The following is a 20,985-nucleotide window of genomic DNA, read 5'->3' as shown; positions in this document are numbered from 1 at the left end:
ACTTCCAAATTCTCCCACAGTGAACACATATTACTTTGTTCAACAAGAAATCTCTAAGGGTCGCCTCTTAAAACATCTGGAAGGAAGAAGGAAATGTTCCAGTGTGTGACCCAAGATGGCCTTTTGTACCTCCAAGGGGATGAATAGCCAGAGTCAAAATATTTACAGAAGAAGTCGTCTGCCACTCCGGCTCCGTGGAGGCCTCAGTCAGGTGCAGGATTACAGGCCAGGGGAAAAAGGGAAAAGGAGAGAGCCCACCCTGTGACGTATGCTTGTCACCCTAGCCAAGCACTTGGAAGGTGGAAGCAAGAAAGTCACTTTGGTGTCATTGTCTGCAGCAAACAAATTTGACATCAGAACTTGCCATGAGACCTTGTCTCAAAAAGTCCAAAGAACAGTTTGCAAAACAAACAGGGAATCAGCCATACCTCCAGACGGCACCAGAACCAGTGCCCACTCTGTAAAAGCCTTGAGAGACAAGTTATGACTCAGTTTCCCCACAAGTGAATGAGCATGACAAGGTTTATTCTATTTTTGCAGTGATAGAAATGGAACTCAGGACGTCCCACAAGCTAAAGCTGTTACACGGGCCATGCCCCAGTCCCTCTTTCCTTTTTATTTCTAGTCAAGCTGCCCAGCCTGGACCACCCTGTGCCTCCACCTCCTGAGTCTGTGAAGCCCTGTGGGTAAACAGAGCCCACTGGTTTGAGAAGCCTGATGTTGTTGGTGAAGAGGATCCTCATTGATCCACTAGTTTTGTGAAGTGTGTGAGCAGCTCGTCGGAAGACTGAGACCATGGGGTCTTCTAGGAGGGCCACCAGCCTCCCGGTATATAAGAAGAGTCTTGTGCAGACTCTGGTGTCAGGAAACATCAGGCCCCCATGGGAGGTGGTCTTGCCTGCATTTTACAAAAGGGATCCCCCCTGAGGGACTCGATAAAGGCTGCGGCTGGGCCGTTGAAGGCAGGACATCCACAGGCAATGTTGGGACTAGGGTCACTATACTCACAGAGCCAGCCCATGGGAATCCAGGTTTGCAGCTTCAGCACCAAAAAGAAACCAACTAAACCATAACACAGTCCTGTGTGTTCTGTAGCCTCCCTGCAGACCGAAGCTGACTCCATCTTCTGAGATGTAAGAGGTGGCGCTGCCCAGGCTCTGGTGCCATCCGAGCCAAGCTCGTAGTCAGAGTTGACCACAGCTGCAGGCTTTCAAGTGGACCTGGACCGCAAGGCTTGGTTATGTGTAAATCCTGGCTGTCCTCTTTGACTGGTGGAAAGAGAAGTCACCAGTGCTCATAGGTGCCCAAACAGCCTGACCATGCATGACTTCACGGTCTGCACTAGGCTAGCCCAACTCTTGTTGGACAAAGCAGACCCTGGGCTTTGGGATGGTCAGAGGGCAGGAATTTAAGCCCTGTTCAGTGCTGTGTGCTGCCCTTCATTTTCCTCTTCTTCCTCTGCCTCCTCCAGAGTCAGCTCAAACTTGAACCTGTCAGGGCCAATGGTGTGTGGAGGGCTGCAGGGAATCCTACTCTGATACCACTCTCTGTTGTCTTCCAAGGTATCCAGCAGCTCCTGAGCATCGGGGTGCACTAGGTCAGCCCATGTTTCCCACAATGGCTGAGCGATGTAGTCAATGAATCCCACCTTAGGGTGACCACAGAAGGAGCAAGTGAGTCTCAGAATCAGCCCCATCTCACCGTCTGCTGCATGGTGCTCTCGGCCTGGGATGCTTATTTACCCACTCCTATTCAGCCTTCAAAACCCTCTTGAAAAAACTCATCCTGACACAACACAGAAGAAACTGAGGCAGGCTAATCTCAAGCCAGTGAGGCCAGCCAGGGTGACATCTGGATTGTGGTGCACACCTTTAATCCCTGCACTTGGGGGCAGAGGCCAGCCTGGTCTACAGAGGGATTTCCAGGACAGCCAAGGCTGCACAGAAAAGCCCCAACTCAAGAAAGACTCCAGCTGATACTAGGTACAGCCCCCTCCCCGCACCTGGGATTTCTCCACAGAGGCTGTATGCTTGTCACACATGGGGCTGATGTCCAGGCCCGACTCACGCTCCCGGTCGCCCTGCTGGAAGAACTCGGCCATGATGCGCTCTGTCCACTGGCGGTAGAGGGGTAGCGGCTTGGCAGGGTTGCTGAGGTCAGCGCAGTGCACCAGGCTCTGGAGGACCTGTGGGGTATGAAGGGACTCAGAGGACCCAGGACCCACCCCACTTCACCACACCCCAAAGCTGAACGCAGTGTGGTGGTGTGCACCCAAGGCAGGAGAATGTTGACTAATCAGTCTGGGCTACAGAGTGAGAGTCTCTCAGGAAGCTAAAGAGGGAAACTGAGGCTCTGGGCCCTGAGTCACAAACCTGGATGCGGTCAGAGTAGTTGTCCAAGAGCAGGACACCAAGGCTAGTCACCTTCTTGGTCTCCACCATGGTCTTGAGGTCAGCCAGAAGGCTCATGTGCTTAGACATGTCTGTGGCCAGCACCTGGGAGGGTATGAAGTTAAGGATGCTACGTCTCTGAGACCTTTTGTGCCTCAGTATCCCCACCTGTGAGAGTGAGGATGGGAACACTGGGCAGCAGAGTGAACTGAAGCTGCCTGCCTGTGGGCACAGAAGTAGAGGCAGAGGGACGAATTCCAAAAACACGTAAAGAACAAAGGAATACCCAGAGGACCTAAGTGAAGTCAGTACACAACAGGCGCCTATAAACTGTCGAATTTATAGATGAAATATGTGACCCTGAACCCCTAACAGCCCACTGACTAGGATAGAACCAAGCAGGCCCCTGGAAACCCCCATGCCTGCTGCCATGCAGCCTGTGTGGAAAGCCTAGCCCGCGTAGGGCATCACTGCCCCGCGCCGTGACGTCACCATGTCTATGACCATCCTGCGCAGACTCAGTCTCTGCTTGGTGCTGAGGTTCTGAAAGATGTCACAGTTTTCCCCCTGCAGGAGCTTGAAGCCTACGGCAAGGTGATGGTTCTCCAGCACCGATGAGTCATTGTACATCAGTGCCAGCTCCGCGTCTGTGGGGACAACCAGGGTCTGGAGATCCAACTCCACCCAAACACAGTTGAGGACGGAACGTCTCTGGCCAACCCCCACATACGCAGTGAAGCCCAAACTCTAATGCCCCTTCCCACAGAAAGCCACCCAAGCCGCAGACACCCGTCTGGGCACACGACAGGGCGAGCCTCACTTACTGGTGTTGATAAGAAACTGGTTGGAGACACCTGGGTGGTCTACGTCATGTATAGCGCACGCAAAGATGGCTGCCAAGACTTCTAGGTCGGTGAACACGGCCTGTGTGGAGCCTGGGCGTCAGGGCAGAGGGTGACCTCTCTATCCTGCCCACCCCGTGTCCTTGGCTGGGCGTGGTACCTCTAGGGCCGGGGTACCCAGCAACACGTGCGCAGACTGCACCACGTCAGCAGCATGCATACTATTGTGGTATGCCACGGTGGGGTGGTAGTGCCCCTCCAGGGTCAGCAGGTACCTCAGCAGCGTGTCCGCCGGGATCTGGAACGTCTTGAGCAGGTCCCGTTCCTGGCGCATCACAGACCTGGCTCAGGGCTTTGCCTAGGGGGCCCCAGTTCGCCTCACCCACTCTCTCTTCTGCCTCCAATGCCCCTTCCTCCAGGATGTCCTGACTTCCTCTGTCCTTTCCCCCTTTCTACTCCACCGACAGTTCAGGTCAGGCCTCTCCATTCCAGTCTGGGGCTTCCCGAGGTCGGAACAGAAGGGCTGAAGCAAAGGCAGGGGAGGCACCTGGAGGACGCTGAATAGGACAGCCGTGAGGGGCCGGTTTCCACTCAGCTCAGCCACTTTGAACACATCAAGTCCCCATTTGTTGGTGTCTTCAAGCTCCTACGGGTGACAGCAGTGCCACATTTGTCCCTTGAGCCCCATGTACAGGTTGAGAAACTGAGGCCAGTGGCTCTGGGGAGACACACCTTAGCCAGCTGCTCTTCCTGGTCTGTCTGGACCCCAAAGCGTGGGATGGCAGCTGTGGAAAGGCTGGAGTGGCAAGACCTACGTAGCCCAGTGATCTGGGCCATGGGCCGTGAATTGTCTTCCAAGGGCGGCTTAGGCAGCTCCACCTCAGCCCGCTGGTCTGCAGGGGACAGGGGCTCAGATTCAAGCCCACTGAGGTCTGATTCAGAGTCCCAGTCCCAGCTATCCTGTTTATCACCGAGGTTCCCCTCCCACCATGAGCATCGGAAGGCTTTGCTGTGTCCGGGGTCAGGTGTGTTCCCCTCGTCTTCATTGGCAAACTCCTACTCTGCTTCAAAATCCTCCCTGTGATGTCCTCTCCTCCCTGTCATTCCTCTCCTCCGACCCTGGCCAACTGTGCTGGCTGAGAGCCTGCTAGTCTCCTCCACAGGGGGCTGCAATGACATCTGTCCCGCGAACCCTCCTATGACCTCCGGAGGTTGTCAGGCGGCTCACCCAGGAAGGTCCGCGAGATATACTCTGACACTTGGTTCCCGGAGCGGCTGGTTTCCGACAGGTGGGTCAGCTCGCGGTTGAGCATGCGCTTGAACTGTGGGGCCCGGGGGGGCGGGGAGAGTGAGCACGGAGGGCAGCAGGCAGGGAGGACGGTGAGCAGGGGCACTGTGTCTTCACCTTGTTGGAAGCCATCTCGCCCACGGAGCGACGAGTCTGCAGTGTCTCCAGCTGCTCCAGGCACCAGTCCAGCTCCTCCAGCGTCTCCTGTGCCAGCTGCAGCCCAGAGTCCTCTGGGAGCCAGGGGGGTCAGGGCAGGGACCCCCGCTGGGAGTCTGTGCCAACAGTATCTCCGCACCTCAACCCCCAGAGCCCAGGGCCACAGCTCCACAGCTGTCCTGCGAGTGGCTGTGTCAAGCCAGACAGGACCATGGCCCTCTCTGGTCTGTAATGTGGGCGGGGCTGGGGGCTCTGAGTGCAAATGTGGGTTTGGGGGTGGAGCCTGTTTCAAGGAGCCACAGTTCAAGGGCATGATGGGAAGACTTTCACAGCTGCCCTGGAATGGGGGTGGGATGATACCTGCTGGGGTGGCCGGTTGGCTGCTGGTCGGATTGGTCCCCAGGAGCACCTGCCTGTGGACAGGGACATCAGAAGGACCCACCTCACCAGGTTCTCCCAGACCGGTCCTCACCTCCCACCACCGCCCCAACCGCCCTTCCTGCAGCTCTCCATACCTCGTGACATTGCCCGGACTGTGTGCAAGGGCAGCCACGTTGCTACGCACCGTCCTGAGACTGGCCAGGACCTGTGGAGAGAGCGGTGCTCAGCGGTAGGAGGAGGCACAACTCCGTTTGTGGGTTCAAGGCCGGCGGCGAGAGGGCATCGGGGGACACCCACCTGGGCGAAGGGCGTGACAATCATGTCTTCTCCATGTCTGCAGGACAAGACCATCACTGAGCGCATCTGCCCGCTACAGCGAGCCCTCCCTTCAGAACTCCTAACCAGGCCTTTCCATCCTCTCCCCTACATTATCCATATCTAAAATAGGGAATGAACGGGTCTTAACAGACTCGGGACAGAAATAATTGTTTCCCTTTTCATCACAGCTACTAGGGAGCTCAAATAATAGTATTTGTTGGGTTGCTACTAATGTGCCTTAATGTTCCCGAATTAATATGCCACTCTGTCCCCAACCTGGCCTAAGGCCAAGCAAGCTACATGCTGGACATTCACAAAGTAACACTCTGGAAAACTCCTACTTCAACTCCAAAACCTCACTAATCGGAGGAAGGGGCCTCACAGGTCGCTGGCCGCAGAGGAGGTCCGGGACACAGCCTTGGGTGAAGGTTCATGGTCGCTGTCTGAGCGATACAGGAAAGACTCACGCCGCTGGCCGTGATGCACAGGGGGCTGGAGGGCGCGGCCGAGAGTCGGCCCAGACTGAGCGTCCAAGGGACCCCTGCCGCTCGGGAGCCCATTTTCCAGGTCAAAGCTGGAGGCAGGAATAAAAAAACAACCTCAGGGAAGGGTCCTTCTGTCTGTCTGTCGGAAGCATCCTCCCGGGACCCGCAATCGCCCTCCCCCCACCCCACCCCCGCACCTCCATCTAGTCTGCAGGAGCGAACCTACAATGCCTTGAGCCAATCAGCCCCGCCCCAAGCCCCACCCACCACAGGCACCGCCCCCATAGACCACGCCCACTGCCACAGTCTTCCAGGTTCGGCAGTGCCTCTGAGCCGGCAGGAGTGGGCCTACACTTCTATCCTTAAGGTTAGAGGTCAGAAAGGTTTGGGGGGCTGCAGACCGGGATTCGCTTCCCACGTAACGGCCCGCAGCTGTGATTCAGTACTCGGGATCTGACGCCTTCTTCCGGCTTCCGTGGCACCAGCCACGTGGCGCCCACACATTCAGACAAAACATCCACACAGTGATAGATACATTTCTAAAAAGAGGCCTGGTGGGGCAAGAACTGGACGCGGGAGGACGGTGGCGACCTTGGGAAGCGCTGCCAGCTGGCCGGAGACGCGGTCACGTGATTGTCCGCTGTACCCTAGAGGTCATTCCACCCTGGTCCTCGTCAGTAGTGCGGGGTAGGCTCGGCTCGGTTCGGCTGTTTCCGGCAAGGATTGGGCGAGTTCGAATGGGTTCGTGCATCCTCGGCCCAGTCACGCCTCGCTCGGGTGAGCTCGGCTGTGCTCATCCTCTGCCGATTCTCGGGTTTTGGAGGGCGCGGCACAGATACCTCATGACGTCATGTACATCCCAGCTTCCTCTGCCTTTTCTATCCTCAGGCCCAGGGGCTCCCTGGTATACCCGTGAGCGCCCAAAACTCTCCATCTCAAGGACTTCAGGTGGTGGTCCCCTTCCCCGTCCCACCTGGGGACAATTGGAAAAACTTGAGGCGGGGCAACTTCAGCATGCTAGGTTCTAATCCCGCCCTCGGGCGCGCAGGGTTAAGGGCTGGCTGGAGATTCGTTGGGGCCTGGAAGGCTGCTTTTCTTTCTGCTCTAAACTTAGCCGGGGTTAGCGGGTCAGGCGGCCTTTCCATGACGGGAACAGCAGTGGGCGAGGTTCCTGTCCGGGCTATGGGAACGTCGCGTGAGCCAGACCAGTAAACTGAGGCACCGAGCCACGAAAGAACCTCAGAGTCGCTTTCATTACAACCTGCTGAGAACCAGTCCTCCTCCCTCAGGATCACTTTTGGGTACCAGGTGACACACTCCCTTCACTCCCTGGAGAGGGGCCCGCTCTTGGCTGATGGCTGTGGTCTTGATGCCGCTCTCCAGAGCAGGTCCGCTGCTCCCAAGGATCACCCCGCCCCCTAGCAGTCACTAAATGGCTATGTGACCTGAGTGAGGGAACGCTCGTCTTAGGGTGCTACACACTCAGCCTGCACGCATTCCCCACAGAATGACTGCACGAGGCTGGTCACAGTGCGCCCACAAGTCTCTGCTTTGACTGCATAAATCTATAGTCTATGAGGTTACAACTCCTTACCACGGGTTAGGATTTGAACCCAGAATGGAACCTGGGAACTCCACCTCTTCTTTCGAAGCCCCCCGCCTGACCGCCCAGCCTCTTGGGCCGAGGGATGGGACATCAGAGGGAAGCTCCCCCCGCCCCCGCACTAAGCCAGCCGAGTCAGAACGAGTTGTGCAGGGCCGCACAGCTGCACAGGGGACCGTGGGGACAATGGGCTGGTCCCCTCAGCGTGCGTCGAAGCGATGAGTGGAGGTACAGACGGACAGAGACTAACTATGAGAGAGACAGGGCAGAAAAGAGGGAGAGACGGGCAGACAGACGTACGCCTGATCCTAGCATGGCTGTGGCTGCTCCTGCGTATTATCCCGAAATCCCTGTCTCTGACCCTGCTCCCCTCACCACAGCGGATGGGCCACCGTGAAGCGGCGCTGCAGGCGGATGCTCTGATTCACCAGCAGCTTCCTGAAGAGCGCGGGGGAGCTGCGGGGGGACCCCCGGGGGGAGCCAGGCGCCGTGGGGCCCTGCATTGCCGGACTGGGTTAGGTCTCGGGAAGCTGGACCTTTTTAGATGCGCTGAGGCGGAGTGAGAGGACCAGGCTCCGCCCACCTCTATGCGTCTCCTACCCTGGGGGTCACTGAGGCTCAGCATACCCGCGACTCTATTCTCTTTTATTTATTCACTTTTTTTTTTAAATGACCCGGCCTCAGTAGTCCAAGTTGGCTTTGAACTCACTCTGTAGCCCAGGCTGACTGCGAAGTCATGGTAAGCCGGCTTCAGCCTCCCGACAGAGAGCTGGAGAGAGAGTGTGAGCCACCCAGCACAGACTTAAGGGTTGGTTTGTGTGTCTGGGCTGGGAACTGCCTCAGAGTGAGACTATCTCAAAGAATCGTGTGGGAAATTGAAGAAAGATGTCCCCTCATAGGGAGAGAGATCCGTAAGGTACGGAGCTGCCATTGCCCACAGTAATTCCCTGGAATGGCAAACCCTGGAACCGTTTTCCTGTGGGGGAAACTGAGGCACTGTGTGATCACAGGATTTCCCTGGAGTGCTGCAACACAGCTCTAGCCCCCAGGTCCCCATGTGACCCCGTCGCTCTGATGTTCCCCAGGCTCTGCATCTGGATCATTTCAGTGGTGAAGTAGTGTCTCCCACACAAACATCCGCCTGCAGAGCCTTCCGCCTGGACTGCTCCAAATGTCACGGAATCTACGCCAGATGCCCTGCCGGACTGCTGATGTACACAATCACATTGGACAAAAGGGGAAACTGAGGCTCATGCAGGTCACGGATAAAGGAAAGACATGGACTATGCAGAGGCCAGGCTGAGACTAGGCGTGCGCGCACGCACGCACGCACGCACGCACGCACGCACGCACATACTCACGCTCCAGCCCTCGCCAGAAAAATGACTCCCAGGATTCTCAACACCCTGGGGATAACTATGGAGCAGGGTTTTGGTGGGGACCTAAGTGGTGGGGGTCTAGCTAGAACTGAGTTATATCCAGTGCTCAGACAAGAACACTGAGGTTCAGAGGCTCACACAGCCCCCGCCCCACCCCCATGTGGGGTAGGCTCAGCCTAGCCAGGAAGCCCCTCCAACCCACTAGTTGCCATTCTGACAACTGGTGGGAAAAACCTCACTGAGCCCAAAATGAAAATACCATCTGTGGTGCTGGGCTGCAGCTAATTATAGCCATTCCCAGGGGATGGGAGGGACAGAGGCCACCAGCCAGGGTCCAAGGACTCTGGACATCACTCCAGCCCTGAGGGACGATCCCTGTGCCCAGGTCTCCAAAGACAAACTGGGTCCCAGAGGGAATGAGTTCCACCCTCAAAATCATAGAAAACAGAAAGGTGAAGCCAACCTGTCATGTCACCAGTGTAGCACCAAGTGCTGACAGGAAGAGAGAGGTCGGGCCACTTGCCTGAAGTCACACAGGTGTGAATGGCAGAGTGGGTTCGCAGGGTCCCAGGTCAGTGACTCCACTGTGTGGGCATTGCATTTAATTCATTAACTAATTATCCACCCCTCTGCAGTCTAGCCTAGCATTAACATTTGCTAAACCCTGTCCTAAACTGTTTCATTCACAAGTTCATGTTTCATTCATGGCCCCCACAGGCATCTCTTACAGTAGAGAAATGGCCGCAGCCTGGACTGGACATTCAAAGCCTGGCCCTGTGAGCGTCAAGTCCTGCCAGGTGCCGGGCCACTAGAAGGAGGTGGTACAAACAGCCCTATGGGACCTACCCTACAACGCTGTGTGACTTCAGGGAAAACCGGAAGTCTCTGGTGCCCTGGACCCCCTGCTGCCTTCCAGTCTTTCCTTTTGAATCCCTTCCCCCAGGGCAGCACTTTTCTCCTCTGTTATGGAAGTCTGGAGACAGGGGAACTGAACACTGTTCTGTTTTGCTGAGATCTGGGAAGAGAAACTCCCCTTGTCCAAGTCCCCTGGGAAGGCTTGAGTAGAGGGGGGTGGTGACTATGGATGCTCCCAGATGTTCCCAGGAGCCAGAGCAGAGCAGCCCCACCCCCATTTCTCTCGTGCCCCCCTCAGAATTCACAGCTCTGCCTCTGCAGCCTGCCTCTGCAATTGCTCTCAGCCTACTGGGCTGCAGCTGGCCCACAAGTGGGTCAAGGGCAGGGCAGGTCTGCCTTGTTTCAGCAGTAACCCTCATCCCGCCTCATCCTCGGCATCCCACCAGCACCCAGTAGGTGCTTGATCAATACATGTGACAGACTGAGCCTCCCCTCCCACTCACCAGCTGCACCCTTCAATCTGTCCATCTTGCTGATCACGTTTGTCTGTCTGTCTACTCAGCCTGGTTCTCTCCTGCTGCTCCAAATCAAGCTCCTAGCTCCCAGCTGCACCTGCTTGACCCTCACTCACCCTGAACCCCCCCATAGCCTGCCAATCTGTGAGCCCCTCTCTGCAGGGGCTAATCCACACCTGGTAAACAGTAGGTGCTTTATAAAAACTTTCTGAACTACAAGGTATTTTGACCTTCCTACACCTAAGGCATCCTCAGCCAGGTTAGAGAAGGCTTAAGCTAGGGCCAGAACACCCCACCCTGCCCCTGCTGTGAAGCTGACTTCCTGGGCTGAGCCTCTCCCGACACGGCCAGTGAAGCCCGAACCACCACGTGGGGTCTCCCCTCCCCTCGCCAGAGAGGTCCAAAGCAACTGTGTTTGTTCTTTCTGGGAAATGGAAAATCTTGAGTCACTAGAAAGGGTAGGGCAGGCCCTGCCGGGTCACCTGGGATGGCTGACCTGGTCCCCTGGGCTGTGGGATTCGCATGTGCCTGAGGCTTTCTTGGTGTTAGAAGAACTGCATGAAGGGTGTCCCAAAGGCACAACAGAGCTAAGAGGGAAGTGATGTGGTCAAGGTCCCCTAGGCTACATTTCAACTCTGGAGGGTCTTCCTGTTAGGATTCTGTAAACTCCGCCCCAGTTACAGGTATGCTCCGCCCCACAGTTACAGGTATGCTCCGCCCCACAGTTACAGGTATGCTCCGCCCCAGTTACAGGTATGCTCCGCCCCACAGTTACAGGTATGCTCCGCCCCACAGTTACAGGTATGCTCCGCCCCAGTTACAGGTATGCTCCGCCCCACAGTTACAGGTATGCTCTACCCCACAGTTACAGGTATGCTCCGCCCCAGTTACAGGTATGCTCCGCCCCACAGTTACAGGTATGCTCCGCCCCAGTTACAGGTATGCTCCGCCCCACAGTTACAGGTATGCTCCGCCCCAGTTACAGGTATGCTCCGCCCCACAGTTACAGGTATGCTCCGCCCCACAGTTACAGGTATGCTCCGCCCCACAGTTACAGATATGCTCCGCCCCACAGTTACAGGTATGCTCCGCCCCACAGTTACAGGTATGCTCCGCCCCACAGTTACAGGTATGCTCCGCCCCACAGTTACAGGTATGCTCTACCCCACAGTTACAGGTATGCTCCGCCCCAGTTACAGGTATGCTCCGCCCCACAGTTACAGGTATGCTCCGCCCCAGTTACAGGTATGCTCCGCCCCACAGTTACAGGTATGCTCCGCCCCACAGTTACAGGTATGCTCCGCCCCACAGTTACAGGTATGCTCCGCCCCAGTTACAGGTATGCTCCGCCCCACAGTTACCAGGTATGCTCCGCCCCACAGTTACCAGGTATGCTCCGCCCCACAGTTACAGGTATGCTCCGCCCCACAGTTACAGGTATGCTCCGCCCCACAGTTACAGGTATGCTCTGCCCCACAGTTACAGGTATGCTCCGCCCCACAGTTACAGGTATGCTCCGCCCCAGTTACAGGTATGCTCCGCCCCACAGTTACAGGTATGCTCCGCCCCACAGTTACAGGTATGCTCCGCCCCACAGTTACAGGTATGCTCTGCCCCACAGTTACAGGTATGCTCCACCCCACAGTTACAGGTATGCTCCGCCCCAGTTACAGGTATGCTCCGCCCCACAGTTACCAGGTATGCTCCGCCCCACAGTTACCAGGTATGCTCCGCCCCACAGTTACAGGTATGCTCTACCCCACAGTTACAGGTATGCTCTACCCCACAGTTACAGGTATGCTCCGCCCCAGTTACAGGTATGCTCCGCCCCACAGTTACAGGTATGCTCAGCCCCAGTTATAGGTATGCTCCGCCCCACAGTTACAGGTATGCTCTGCCTCAGTTACCAGGTATGCTGCCCCACTATAAAAGGGGCTGCTGGCCCCTCCTCATTCTCTTGCTCTTGTTCTCTCTTCTCTTGCCCTTACCCCTTTGTCCTTCCTCTCTCCTTTCCCCGCCCCACCTCCACGAGCTCAGAGCTCATGGCCTCTACTTCTCTCCTCCTCTTCTCTCTCTGTCCCTACTACCCTCTTAACTTCCCTCCTCATGCCCTGAATAAACTCCATTCTGTACCATACCATTGTGTGGCTGATTCCTCAGGGGGAAGAGATGCCTCTACATGGGTCCGCCAGAGGCATCCCCTTTGCCCCCACATCTCACCACACCTCCATAGAACACATCACCTCTACACTCTTTATATGTTTCCTAACACTTCCCAGACCCACTCAAGGTGTCCTGTGTCTCCTGGATGGCTATGCCTGTCCCTAGGGACAGAGCCTTTCCCCCACAGGCACACACACAGAGCCTAGGGACACTACCTCACCCCAGTGGAGTCTCTTTGTCCCCTGTCATTCCCACAATCCAAAAAGCAGAGACCAAGAACTTCAATGCCTTTTTTTCCCTTCTTAGACAGCTTCAGGTAGCCCAGGCTGGCCACAAACTTGCTATGCTCCTGCGGATGACCTGCATATGGGACCCAGGGCTTCAGGTATGGTGGGCAAGCAATCCACCAATCGCCAGAGCCATGGTTTCACTTCTTTATAGTATATTCTTAATACTTTTAAACTAGATGTGTTGAGCAGGGTATCAGGTTGTCAGAAGCTCACGTCCTCTGCAAGTGCACATCTCTCCAGGTCCTGGAGAAGTGGAAAGTCAATTCTGCCAATGATGTTTGCTGGGGCACACAGGTAAAAGGATGCTCTGCTGAAGCAGACACGTGAAAGGACACATGATAAAGGAATATAAACATGACCCCACAGACTGTGAGAGATCAAGCATTGGTTTGCTTTGCCTTGCTATTCTTGGCTAACAACGCACATGTATTGGTTCGCCTTACATTGTGTCGCTAAGCTTAACTTGTGGTGATGTCATAGAAGAGAAACTCACCAAAGAACTCCTCAGCTTCCCGTGGCTTTTCGCCACTTCCAGGGCCTCAGGCTGGTTGGTGAGCCTTACACTAGGAGCCCATGACACTGAGCACTCCAAGTCACTCAGGTCCACAGGAAACAATCCACGGACACCCATGACCAAGGTCCCTTCGCCTAGACATAGCTCTGCCTCCAAGGTGCGCTCCTAACGCCAAAGTCCTCAGGGGTAGCAAGCATTATTCCAGCGCCAGGGTGCCCAGCTCAGTCCAGCCTATGATAGTCCCTACCCCCACAGAAGACCCAGCCCTCCCACCAGACTACGCACCATTGCCTCCAGGCCTTGCCCTGCCCCACTTGCAGAAGAGCCAGGACATTCCTCTGCCTGATGTGGGCTGGTCATCACTAGCCCCGCCCACAAATTTCAGGCACCGCCCCTGCCACAACTCCCCAGAGATCAGGATGCTTCTGCATCCAATCCAAGCATCCAAACCACTGCCCTCTGCGGACCATGCCCAATTATACCAGGCCTCACCACTTCCAGGATCCCTTACCCACCCTGCCCTTTTAAGAGCCAGTACCTTTCTAACCCCCAATGTGTCCCTCCCTTACGAAACACCGTCCCACCCACCACAGACCACACCCTCTCCAGACATCCCTCACCCATTTCCTTCAAGATCTTCCAACTTTCTGCAAGTAGCTTGACTGCTTCCCTCACCTTGAAAACGGTGACCTTTACCATTTGTGTAAGAGTCCCTTCTCAATACAGGTCGTCTCCTCAAACAGGTCCCGCCTTCTCGACCAGGCCCCGCCCCCTCAATAGGAGTTCTTTCTTCTAATAGGCCCCGCCTTCTCAGCCAGGCCCCGCCCCGTCACCTACCGGCGGCGAAAGGAGCTGGGCCACGAACGCCGGGACTTTACCGGCGCTGGCCGATCTGGGCGTTCCGGGTCCGAGTGGAAGCGCCGCTGGATGCGGATGGGGCGCTGCGGCTGCCCCCACAGGTGCTTCGGGGGTCGGGGAACCCCTGCGCGGCCGACAAGTCGGGTCTCCATGAGCTGCCCCCGACGACAAAGAAAAAGGGAAACAGTGGGTGGCCCCTGGAGTGCCAGTGCACAGGGCGGGGTGGGACGAGGGTTCTCCACCCCACGGAGCCGCCTTCTCTGCGGTTCAGAAGCCAGGCATGGGAATATCTTTAAGACTCAGACGTGAGGCTGCGCCCACCAGTCACCAACACTCTGGGCACCTGATCGAGAAGCCCAGATTCAGGGTCTCGAAGAGAGGTCCCAGCGGGTCAGAAGAGGGGTTCCAGAAAGGAGACGAAATAGAGACTCTCTCTCACTGGCCTAGACACGTGCACACAAAATCACAGGCCAGGAATCTCAAGGGCTGGGGACAGAAGGAAAGCCAGTCACTTCCCATGCGCATCCCTGCAGTTCAAAGAATGTCCTTACCCCATGGGCTTAAAGAGCTAGAGTGAAGACCCACCTTGCCTGTGAGCTCAGGGCGGCCAGCAGGACACTGCAGACAGCCCAGGGTCTTTATAGCCTCCAATGTGCTCAGACCCCACACCCCACCCCACCCCCGCCACGGCGAATGATATCATTGGCCCCCAAACACCTAAGGGCTCCACCCTGCAACCACAATTCTTGTCCAAACCTCCAGCTGGTCTCTTCCCTCTCAGTTCTAGAAAAAGCAGGCTCACTCACCACCACTGCTCCTAGTCTCAGGGGGAATTTCCCGGAGAGTGTCAGAGCCTGTGAGGACACTTTCCATCTTAATTAGTAGAAGCGGTAAGTGTGTGGACAGCATCAGCCGGCTGGGGGAGGGGGAGATGGCGATGGCAGTGCCTCAGGCCTGGTGTAAGTCCCCTAAGGACACTGTGCTGGGAACTGTTATGAGGGTGTGAGACATGGAAACTAACACCAGCACTGTCCCTATTCCCAGCTGAAGACATGATGGCTTAGTCGGTGACACACTTGCCACACCAAGCGTGACAATCTGAGCTTGGTCCCTGGAACCCACATGATGAAAGAAGGGAACCTCTGCTGTGATCACTCACTGGCTCACTCTTTCTCTCTTTCTCTCTCTCCTACCCCTCCCTCTGTCTCTCCCCTTGGGTTGGATTTTGGTTTGGAGACAGGGTCTGTGGTGGTTTGGATGAGAACGGCCCCCATGGGCACATATTCTTGATCAAGTGCTTGGTCTCCAGTTGATGGAACCACTTGGGAAAGATTAGGAGGTGTGGCAATTAGGACATGTTATCATGTAGGAGGCAAGCCACTATGGTGGCTTTGAAGTTTCAAAAGCCCAGGCCACAGGTCAGACTTTCTCCTCCACCTCTCTGCCCCTGCTCTAGGATCAAATGTAAGCTCTCAGCTACTGCTCCAGCGCCATGCCTGCCCACCTGCTGCCCACCCGCCTCCTGCCTGCTGCCTGCCTGCTGCCTGCCTGCTGCCTGCCTGCTGCCTGCTGCCTACTGCCTGCTGCCTGCTGCCTGCTGCCTACTGCCTGCTGCCTGCCTGCCTGCTGCCTGCTGCCTGCTGCCTGCTGCCTGCTGCCTGCCTGCCTGCTGCCTGCCTGCCTGCTGCCTGCCTGCCTGCTGCCTGCCTGCTGCCTGCTGCCTGCCTGCTGCCTGCTGCCTGCCTGCTGCCTGCTGCCTGCTGCCTGCTGCCACATTCCCCATTGTGATGGCCTCTGAACTGTTAGCACCACATTAATGGTTTTCTTTTCTACATTGCCTTAGTCATGGTGTCTCGTTACAGCAACAGAACAATGACTAATACTTATAAGTCAGGCTGGCCTGGAACTCACTACATAGACTACATTGGCTGCAAACTTGCAGCAATCCTCCTGCCTCTGCTTCTCCAGTGCTGGCATTACAGGCATGCACCACCACCCCACCACTCTCCCGAAGGTTTCAATTGTTCATCACTTTGTCTGTGAGTCCCAGGCCCCTCCCTTCTAGCTTGGGTGGTTGGTTTAAGCATTGTCCCTCTGCCACAGAATCACCCTGACATCTTCACCCTCACTGGGTGTCCACCATAGGCTGAGCTCTCTTTTTGGTTCACACACCATCGACTCCCACTCTGCTGAGCCTCCTCCTGGATCTGTTTCCACCCTGACTTCACTGTCACTTCTAGTCCACAGCTCCTGAAGTGGGGCTGGTCTTGAACTCTTGATCCTCCTGCCCCACTCCACCCTGCCCCCAAGTATCAGCACACCTGTTTTTATGGTGCCGGGGACAGGACCATACATGTTTCATACATGTTAAATAAGCACTGTATCAACGGAACTCCAGCCCCAGCCAGTCTGTTTAACTTGATGTGAGGGAACCGCAAGTGAATGACTCCATAAGACTGCTGTAGGCAAGCCTGAGGGCCATTTTCTCAATTAGTGATCAAGGAGGCAGGGCCCAGCTCATTGTGGGTGGTGCCATCCCTGGGCTGGTGGTCCTGGGATAAGAAAGCAGGCCAAGCAAGCCACAGGGCACAAGCCAGTAAGCAGGACGCCTCCGTGGCCTCTGCATCAGCTCTTGCCTCCAGGTTTCTGCCCTGAGTGAGTTCTTGTCCTGACTACCTTCAGTGATGGAAGTGTAAGCCGATTTAAAGGGAAAAAAAAGCCAATATGGTCAAACCGTTGCCCATTGTGCTCCCAACTGTGCTCCATGACAGTCTTGTGAAGTCCTTCTCTGCCTATGCCCCTGGGCCTTCCAGCCAAACTGCTTTGGCAGATGCTGTTCTACCTCCTAGGCACTTGATCCTCTGTCACATCCCGTGTGACTTCCATGGTCAGCCTGAGTATGGATGACTTTTCTCCCTCAACACAGGGTAGCCTGCTATCCAGGAGCAGTCACCCACTACCCACTTTCCTGCTAAGTACAAAGACCAGCACCAGATGCATTCTGCCTCCCTGGCAGTTACATCCGCTCCCTGTCCTCACCTGCTCTGGGCCGAGCCATGGCTTCTCTCTGTCCCTCGAGTTCCGATGGTGAAAACCACATGGGCAGCTGACTCCACTTCCCCAGAGGACCCCAGGCGGCTGGACAGTGGAGGCAGTAGCAGAGTCCCTGAGAACCGTCTCAGGATCACACCCCCACCTAGGGGGCTGACAGGGGTCACTCCACAATCCACTGGCTCCCGGACTCGCTGGGGAGACAGCAGGAGCTCATGAGCACACATACACACATTTCTCACCAGCCGCTTCCCCGCCGTCGGGGCTTTGGTGCACGTGTGTGGGATGGGGGTGTGCATGGGTGTTATGGCTTTGTTGCATTTTTAAAAAAGATTTATTTGTCATATTGTGAGTACACTGTAGCTGACTACAGACACACCAGAAGAGGGCATCAGATCCCATTACAGACGGTTGTGAGCCACCATGTGGTTTCTGGGAATTGAACTCAGGACCTCTGGAAGAACAGACCGTCCATCCTCTTAACCACTGAGCCGTCTCTCCAGCCTACTTTGTTGCGTTTTTAAGAGTCAGTTTGTTTATACACCTGCTACCGTCCATAAGCAGAGGTCAGAGAACAACAATCCTTCCAGTCAGTTCCCCCCACTTGCTGCACTTGCTGAGCCATCTCATTAACCCCACCCTGACACATCAAGTCTCTGTGGGGATTTTTTTTTTCATCGCTTGTGATGCTAGCTCTACATACAACCTGTTCCTCACCATGGTCACTAGGTGCTGAGATTTGAACACAGGGACCTGGGAGCCAGGAGCCACACCCCATTTTCCTCTGGGCTGCTGACTGGAAGGGAATCAGGGAGCTGTCCAGTGCTGACCGCCACGGGCTGCTCAAACAGGAGCCTTCTGGGAAGAATGCGGTCGGTGGGGACCAGAGGGTAGCTCAGCTTTCCTGAGCTTCTTAACGGTCTATCTCCAGTATCAGAAGAGTGAACAGGGAAACTGAGGCCCGAACCCATACCCTCAGGATCAGAGCATATCAATAGATGGAAAGGGGCAAGAGCGGATAGCGGCTAAGCCTGAGAAACATACCCTCTGACTCTGGTTTGATTCAGGTAGATCTCCCTCTAGTCTCAGGAGAGGGCCTGGGGGCGGGGCCAGAGAAAAGTATGGGGCGGGGCCGTGGAAAGCCTGGGGTGGGCTGGAGCGGGCTCAGGGGATGGCCAGGGAGCAGGACTCGCTTTCAGTATTTTATTCTGAGAATATTATTTTACTTGTTTTTGTTTTTCAGACCTGGTCTCTCTATGTAGCCCTGGCTGTCCTGAAACTACTCTGTAGACCAAACTGGCTTCAGATTCGCAGACATCTGCACCTCAGGGTGCTGGGATTAAAGGCATGCACCACCACTCAGCTTTATTTTAAGAATATTTTAGTTTAGAAAACACGGTCCAGGCTGGAGAGATTGCTCAGTGGTTAGAGCACTGGGTGCTCTTCCAGAGATCCTGAGTTCAGATTCCAGCAACCACATAGTGACTCACAACCATCTGTAATGGGATCTGACGCCCTCTTCTAGTGTGTCTGAAGAGAGCAGCAGTGTACTCACATACATAAAATAAATAAATCTTTTTTTTTAAAGTGTTTAAAAATTGAAAATACAAGCCTATGAGGAGCTTGCCACCAGTCCGAGCGACTTGATTTCATCATCCATTACTCGCATGATAGGAGAGAACAGATTCTTGCACAGACACCGTAAGACACAGGGAAATATAACTTAAATATTAAGTTAGAAGATAGGAAAGGTCTACAGAGAGGGCTCAGTGGTAACGGTGTTTGACACTGAGCCCTACAAGCTGACCTCCATCCCTAGGTTCCACACAGTAAAGGAGAGCCCTGACTCCCACAGATTGTCCTCTGACCTCTGCAACCCACACACTAACTGAATAAATGTCTTCTTCGGAAAAGGGCCGGGCATGACAATGTAAATCCTTAGTGATTCAAGGCAGGTGGTGAATTTGTGACCAGCCTGATCTACACAACAAGTTCCAGGCCAGCCTGAGCTACATAGTAAGTGTGTATCTCAAAAGTAAATAGGCAACTTAACTAACTTCAAAGGCTGTCTGTCCAGCAGCTGCCCAGCCTGTCAGCCTAGCTGGGACTGCCAGTTCCACAGGAAACCTTGTACTCCCCCACCTCCTGCTCTTTCTCAGACATGGCCATGCTCCTCACATCAGCCCACCCCTGCCTACCTCAGAGCCCTGGGCTCCATCCTCAGTAGCACAAAAAAACAGGCATAGAGCTCTCAGCTTTGGGTTTCGGCACTCAGGAGGTGGGGAGATTAGAAAGTTAAGGTCATATTTGGCCGCATTGAAAGTTTGAGGCTAGCCTGGGCTATATGAGACCCTGTCTCACTGTAAGAAAAACTCCCTCTCCCTCTCTCTCTCTCCCTCCCTCCTCTCTCTCTTTCCTTTCTCAAAGAGAGACACACAGAGACAGACACACAGAGACACATACTGAAGAAGAACCATAAATCTAAAACAAATAAAAGTGGAGGGGTCTGGAGAGGTGGCTCAGAGGTTACAGCAATGGCAGCTGGAGACCAGAGTTCTGTTCCCAGCACCAAGACCACAACCATCTGTAACTCCAGTTTCAGGGCATCTAATGCCCTCTCCTGACCTGAGTGGGCCCTGAACGAACATGGTACACAGACAAACCATTCAGGCAGAATTCCAATACACAAAATAAAAATAGTTTTAGGGCTGGAGAGATGACTCAGCAGTTAAGAGCACTGGCTGCTCTTCCAGAGGTCCTGAGTTCAATTCCCAGCACCCACATGGTGGCTCACAACCATCTGTAATGGGATCCAATGTCCTCTCCTGGTGTGTCTGAAGACAGCGACAGTGTGCTCATATTAAATGTATAAACAATTCTTTAAGATTACTTTTTAACTGAATGAAAACTACTTTGCATTCCAGCTCTGGACTCGGGGAGCCGTGCTGTGCCCGAGTTTCCCCTGAGCTCATGTGAGGCATCTCTGGCCTTTTCAGAGCAGAGACCTCACTCAGGCCCCTGGTCCCAGGCTACTCACCTCAGTCAACAGGAAGGACAGGGCTGTGCCACTCCGCCTCATGGTGTAGGCTTCTGGGATGACAGAGAGATCAGTGAGACCAGGGTCCCAGCCAGTTGCTGGGACACCCCACCCCACCCCAGAGCTTAGAGCCCTATCAGCAAGGCAGCAAAGTCACAGCTGCTTGAAGAGTTGCTGCAGGTACCCAGACCCTGCCCTAGCTCCCCACCCTGGCCAACCCTAGGGAGTAGAATCCTGGCTTCAGATCACCTGAGAGAGCCCTTAGCTCCCAGAGGGACTCTAGAGCTTTGTGGGGTTTCTGAGACCCTGGTTCCCAGAGGCAGGATCTTCTCACACTGACACAGATGTGGTACTCACTCCAAGCTGCTCTTATGGGACTTCTGCTGTAAGTGTGCTCTCTGACCTTCTCGGGATCAGAGGACAGACGGTCCTGTCACACTCCCAGGTCCTGTAACTGAGCACCAGACCGGACCTGAGCCAGGAGACACCCTCAGGACTGGAGGAGGGTGAAAGGGAAGGGTGACCACAAGGGCAGGGAGGTGTGTGTGTGCAAATGTGTGACCAAAGCAGGGCTGAGTGGGAGGGGAGGGGAGAGGTGAGTGGTCAGGCAGGTTTAATTGTTAATGGGTCTACATCTGACAGAGGACAAAAATAGCCTAGGACTGGGACATTACCTTAGTATTTTAGGGTACCAATCAAGGCACCTCAAGGCTTTAGGAAAGCTAGCCCCACTATGCTGTGCTGTTCCAGGCAGTTGATGACTTTCTCTGGTCAAACCTCACCCACAAGTTAGAGTGGCAGTCAGAAGTGGGAAGGCCAGGGAGCTGGGACTGAGACGTGTGGCTTGGACCAAGGGATCT

The 20,985-nt window shown here is 55.2% G+C and overlaps 1 protein-coding gene across 7 annotated transcripts; it reads right to left on the bottom strand.

The window, feature by feature from the left end:
- On the bottom strand, window positions 1-20,528 carry PDE4C (phosphodiesterase 4C; the record flags this gene model as incomplete). Of its 7 annotated transcripts, XM_080928657.1 has the most annotated exons (17): window positions 1-1,648; window positions 2,003-2,185; window positions 2,373-2,495; window positions 2,883-3,037; window positions 3,215-3,314; window positions 3,393-3,557; window positions 3,780-3,878; window positions 3,965-4,125; window positions 4,461-4,554; window positions 4,638-4,750; window positions 5,037-5,089; window positions 5,192-5,262; window positions 5,355-5,391; window positions 5,758-5,949; window positions 17,077-17,282; window positions 20,126-20,178; window positions 20,375-20,492. In XM_080928657.1, 16 exons carry the CDS (start codon window positions 20,165-20,167, stop codon window positions 1,409-1,411), a joined length of 2,034 nt encoding a protein of 677 aa, XP_080784783.1. In that variant the 3' UTR covers window positions 1-1,408. The 7 variants fall into 7 exon arrangements, with proteins under 7 accessions (XP_080784783.1, XP_080784782.1, XP_080784780.1 ...); XM_080928656.1 differs by having other exon boundaries at window positions 4,461-4,733; XM_080928654.1 differs by having other exon boundaries at window positions 4,461-5,089; window positions 20,483-20,528.
- Window positions 20,529-20,985: the final 457 nt, after the last annotated feature.

The sequence above is a fragment of the Micromys minutus genome (assembly GCF_963924665.1).
Source record: "Micromys minutus genome assembly, chromosome: 14".
Classification (NCBI taxonomy): domain Eukaryota; kingdom Metazoa; phylum Chordata; class Mammalia; order Rodentia; family Muridae; genus Micromys; species Micromys minutus.
The sequence above is the reverse complement of the archived record's forward strand: the minus strand, read 5'-3'. Positions and strand labels throughout refer to the sequence as shown.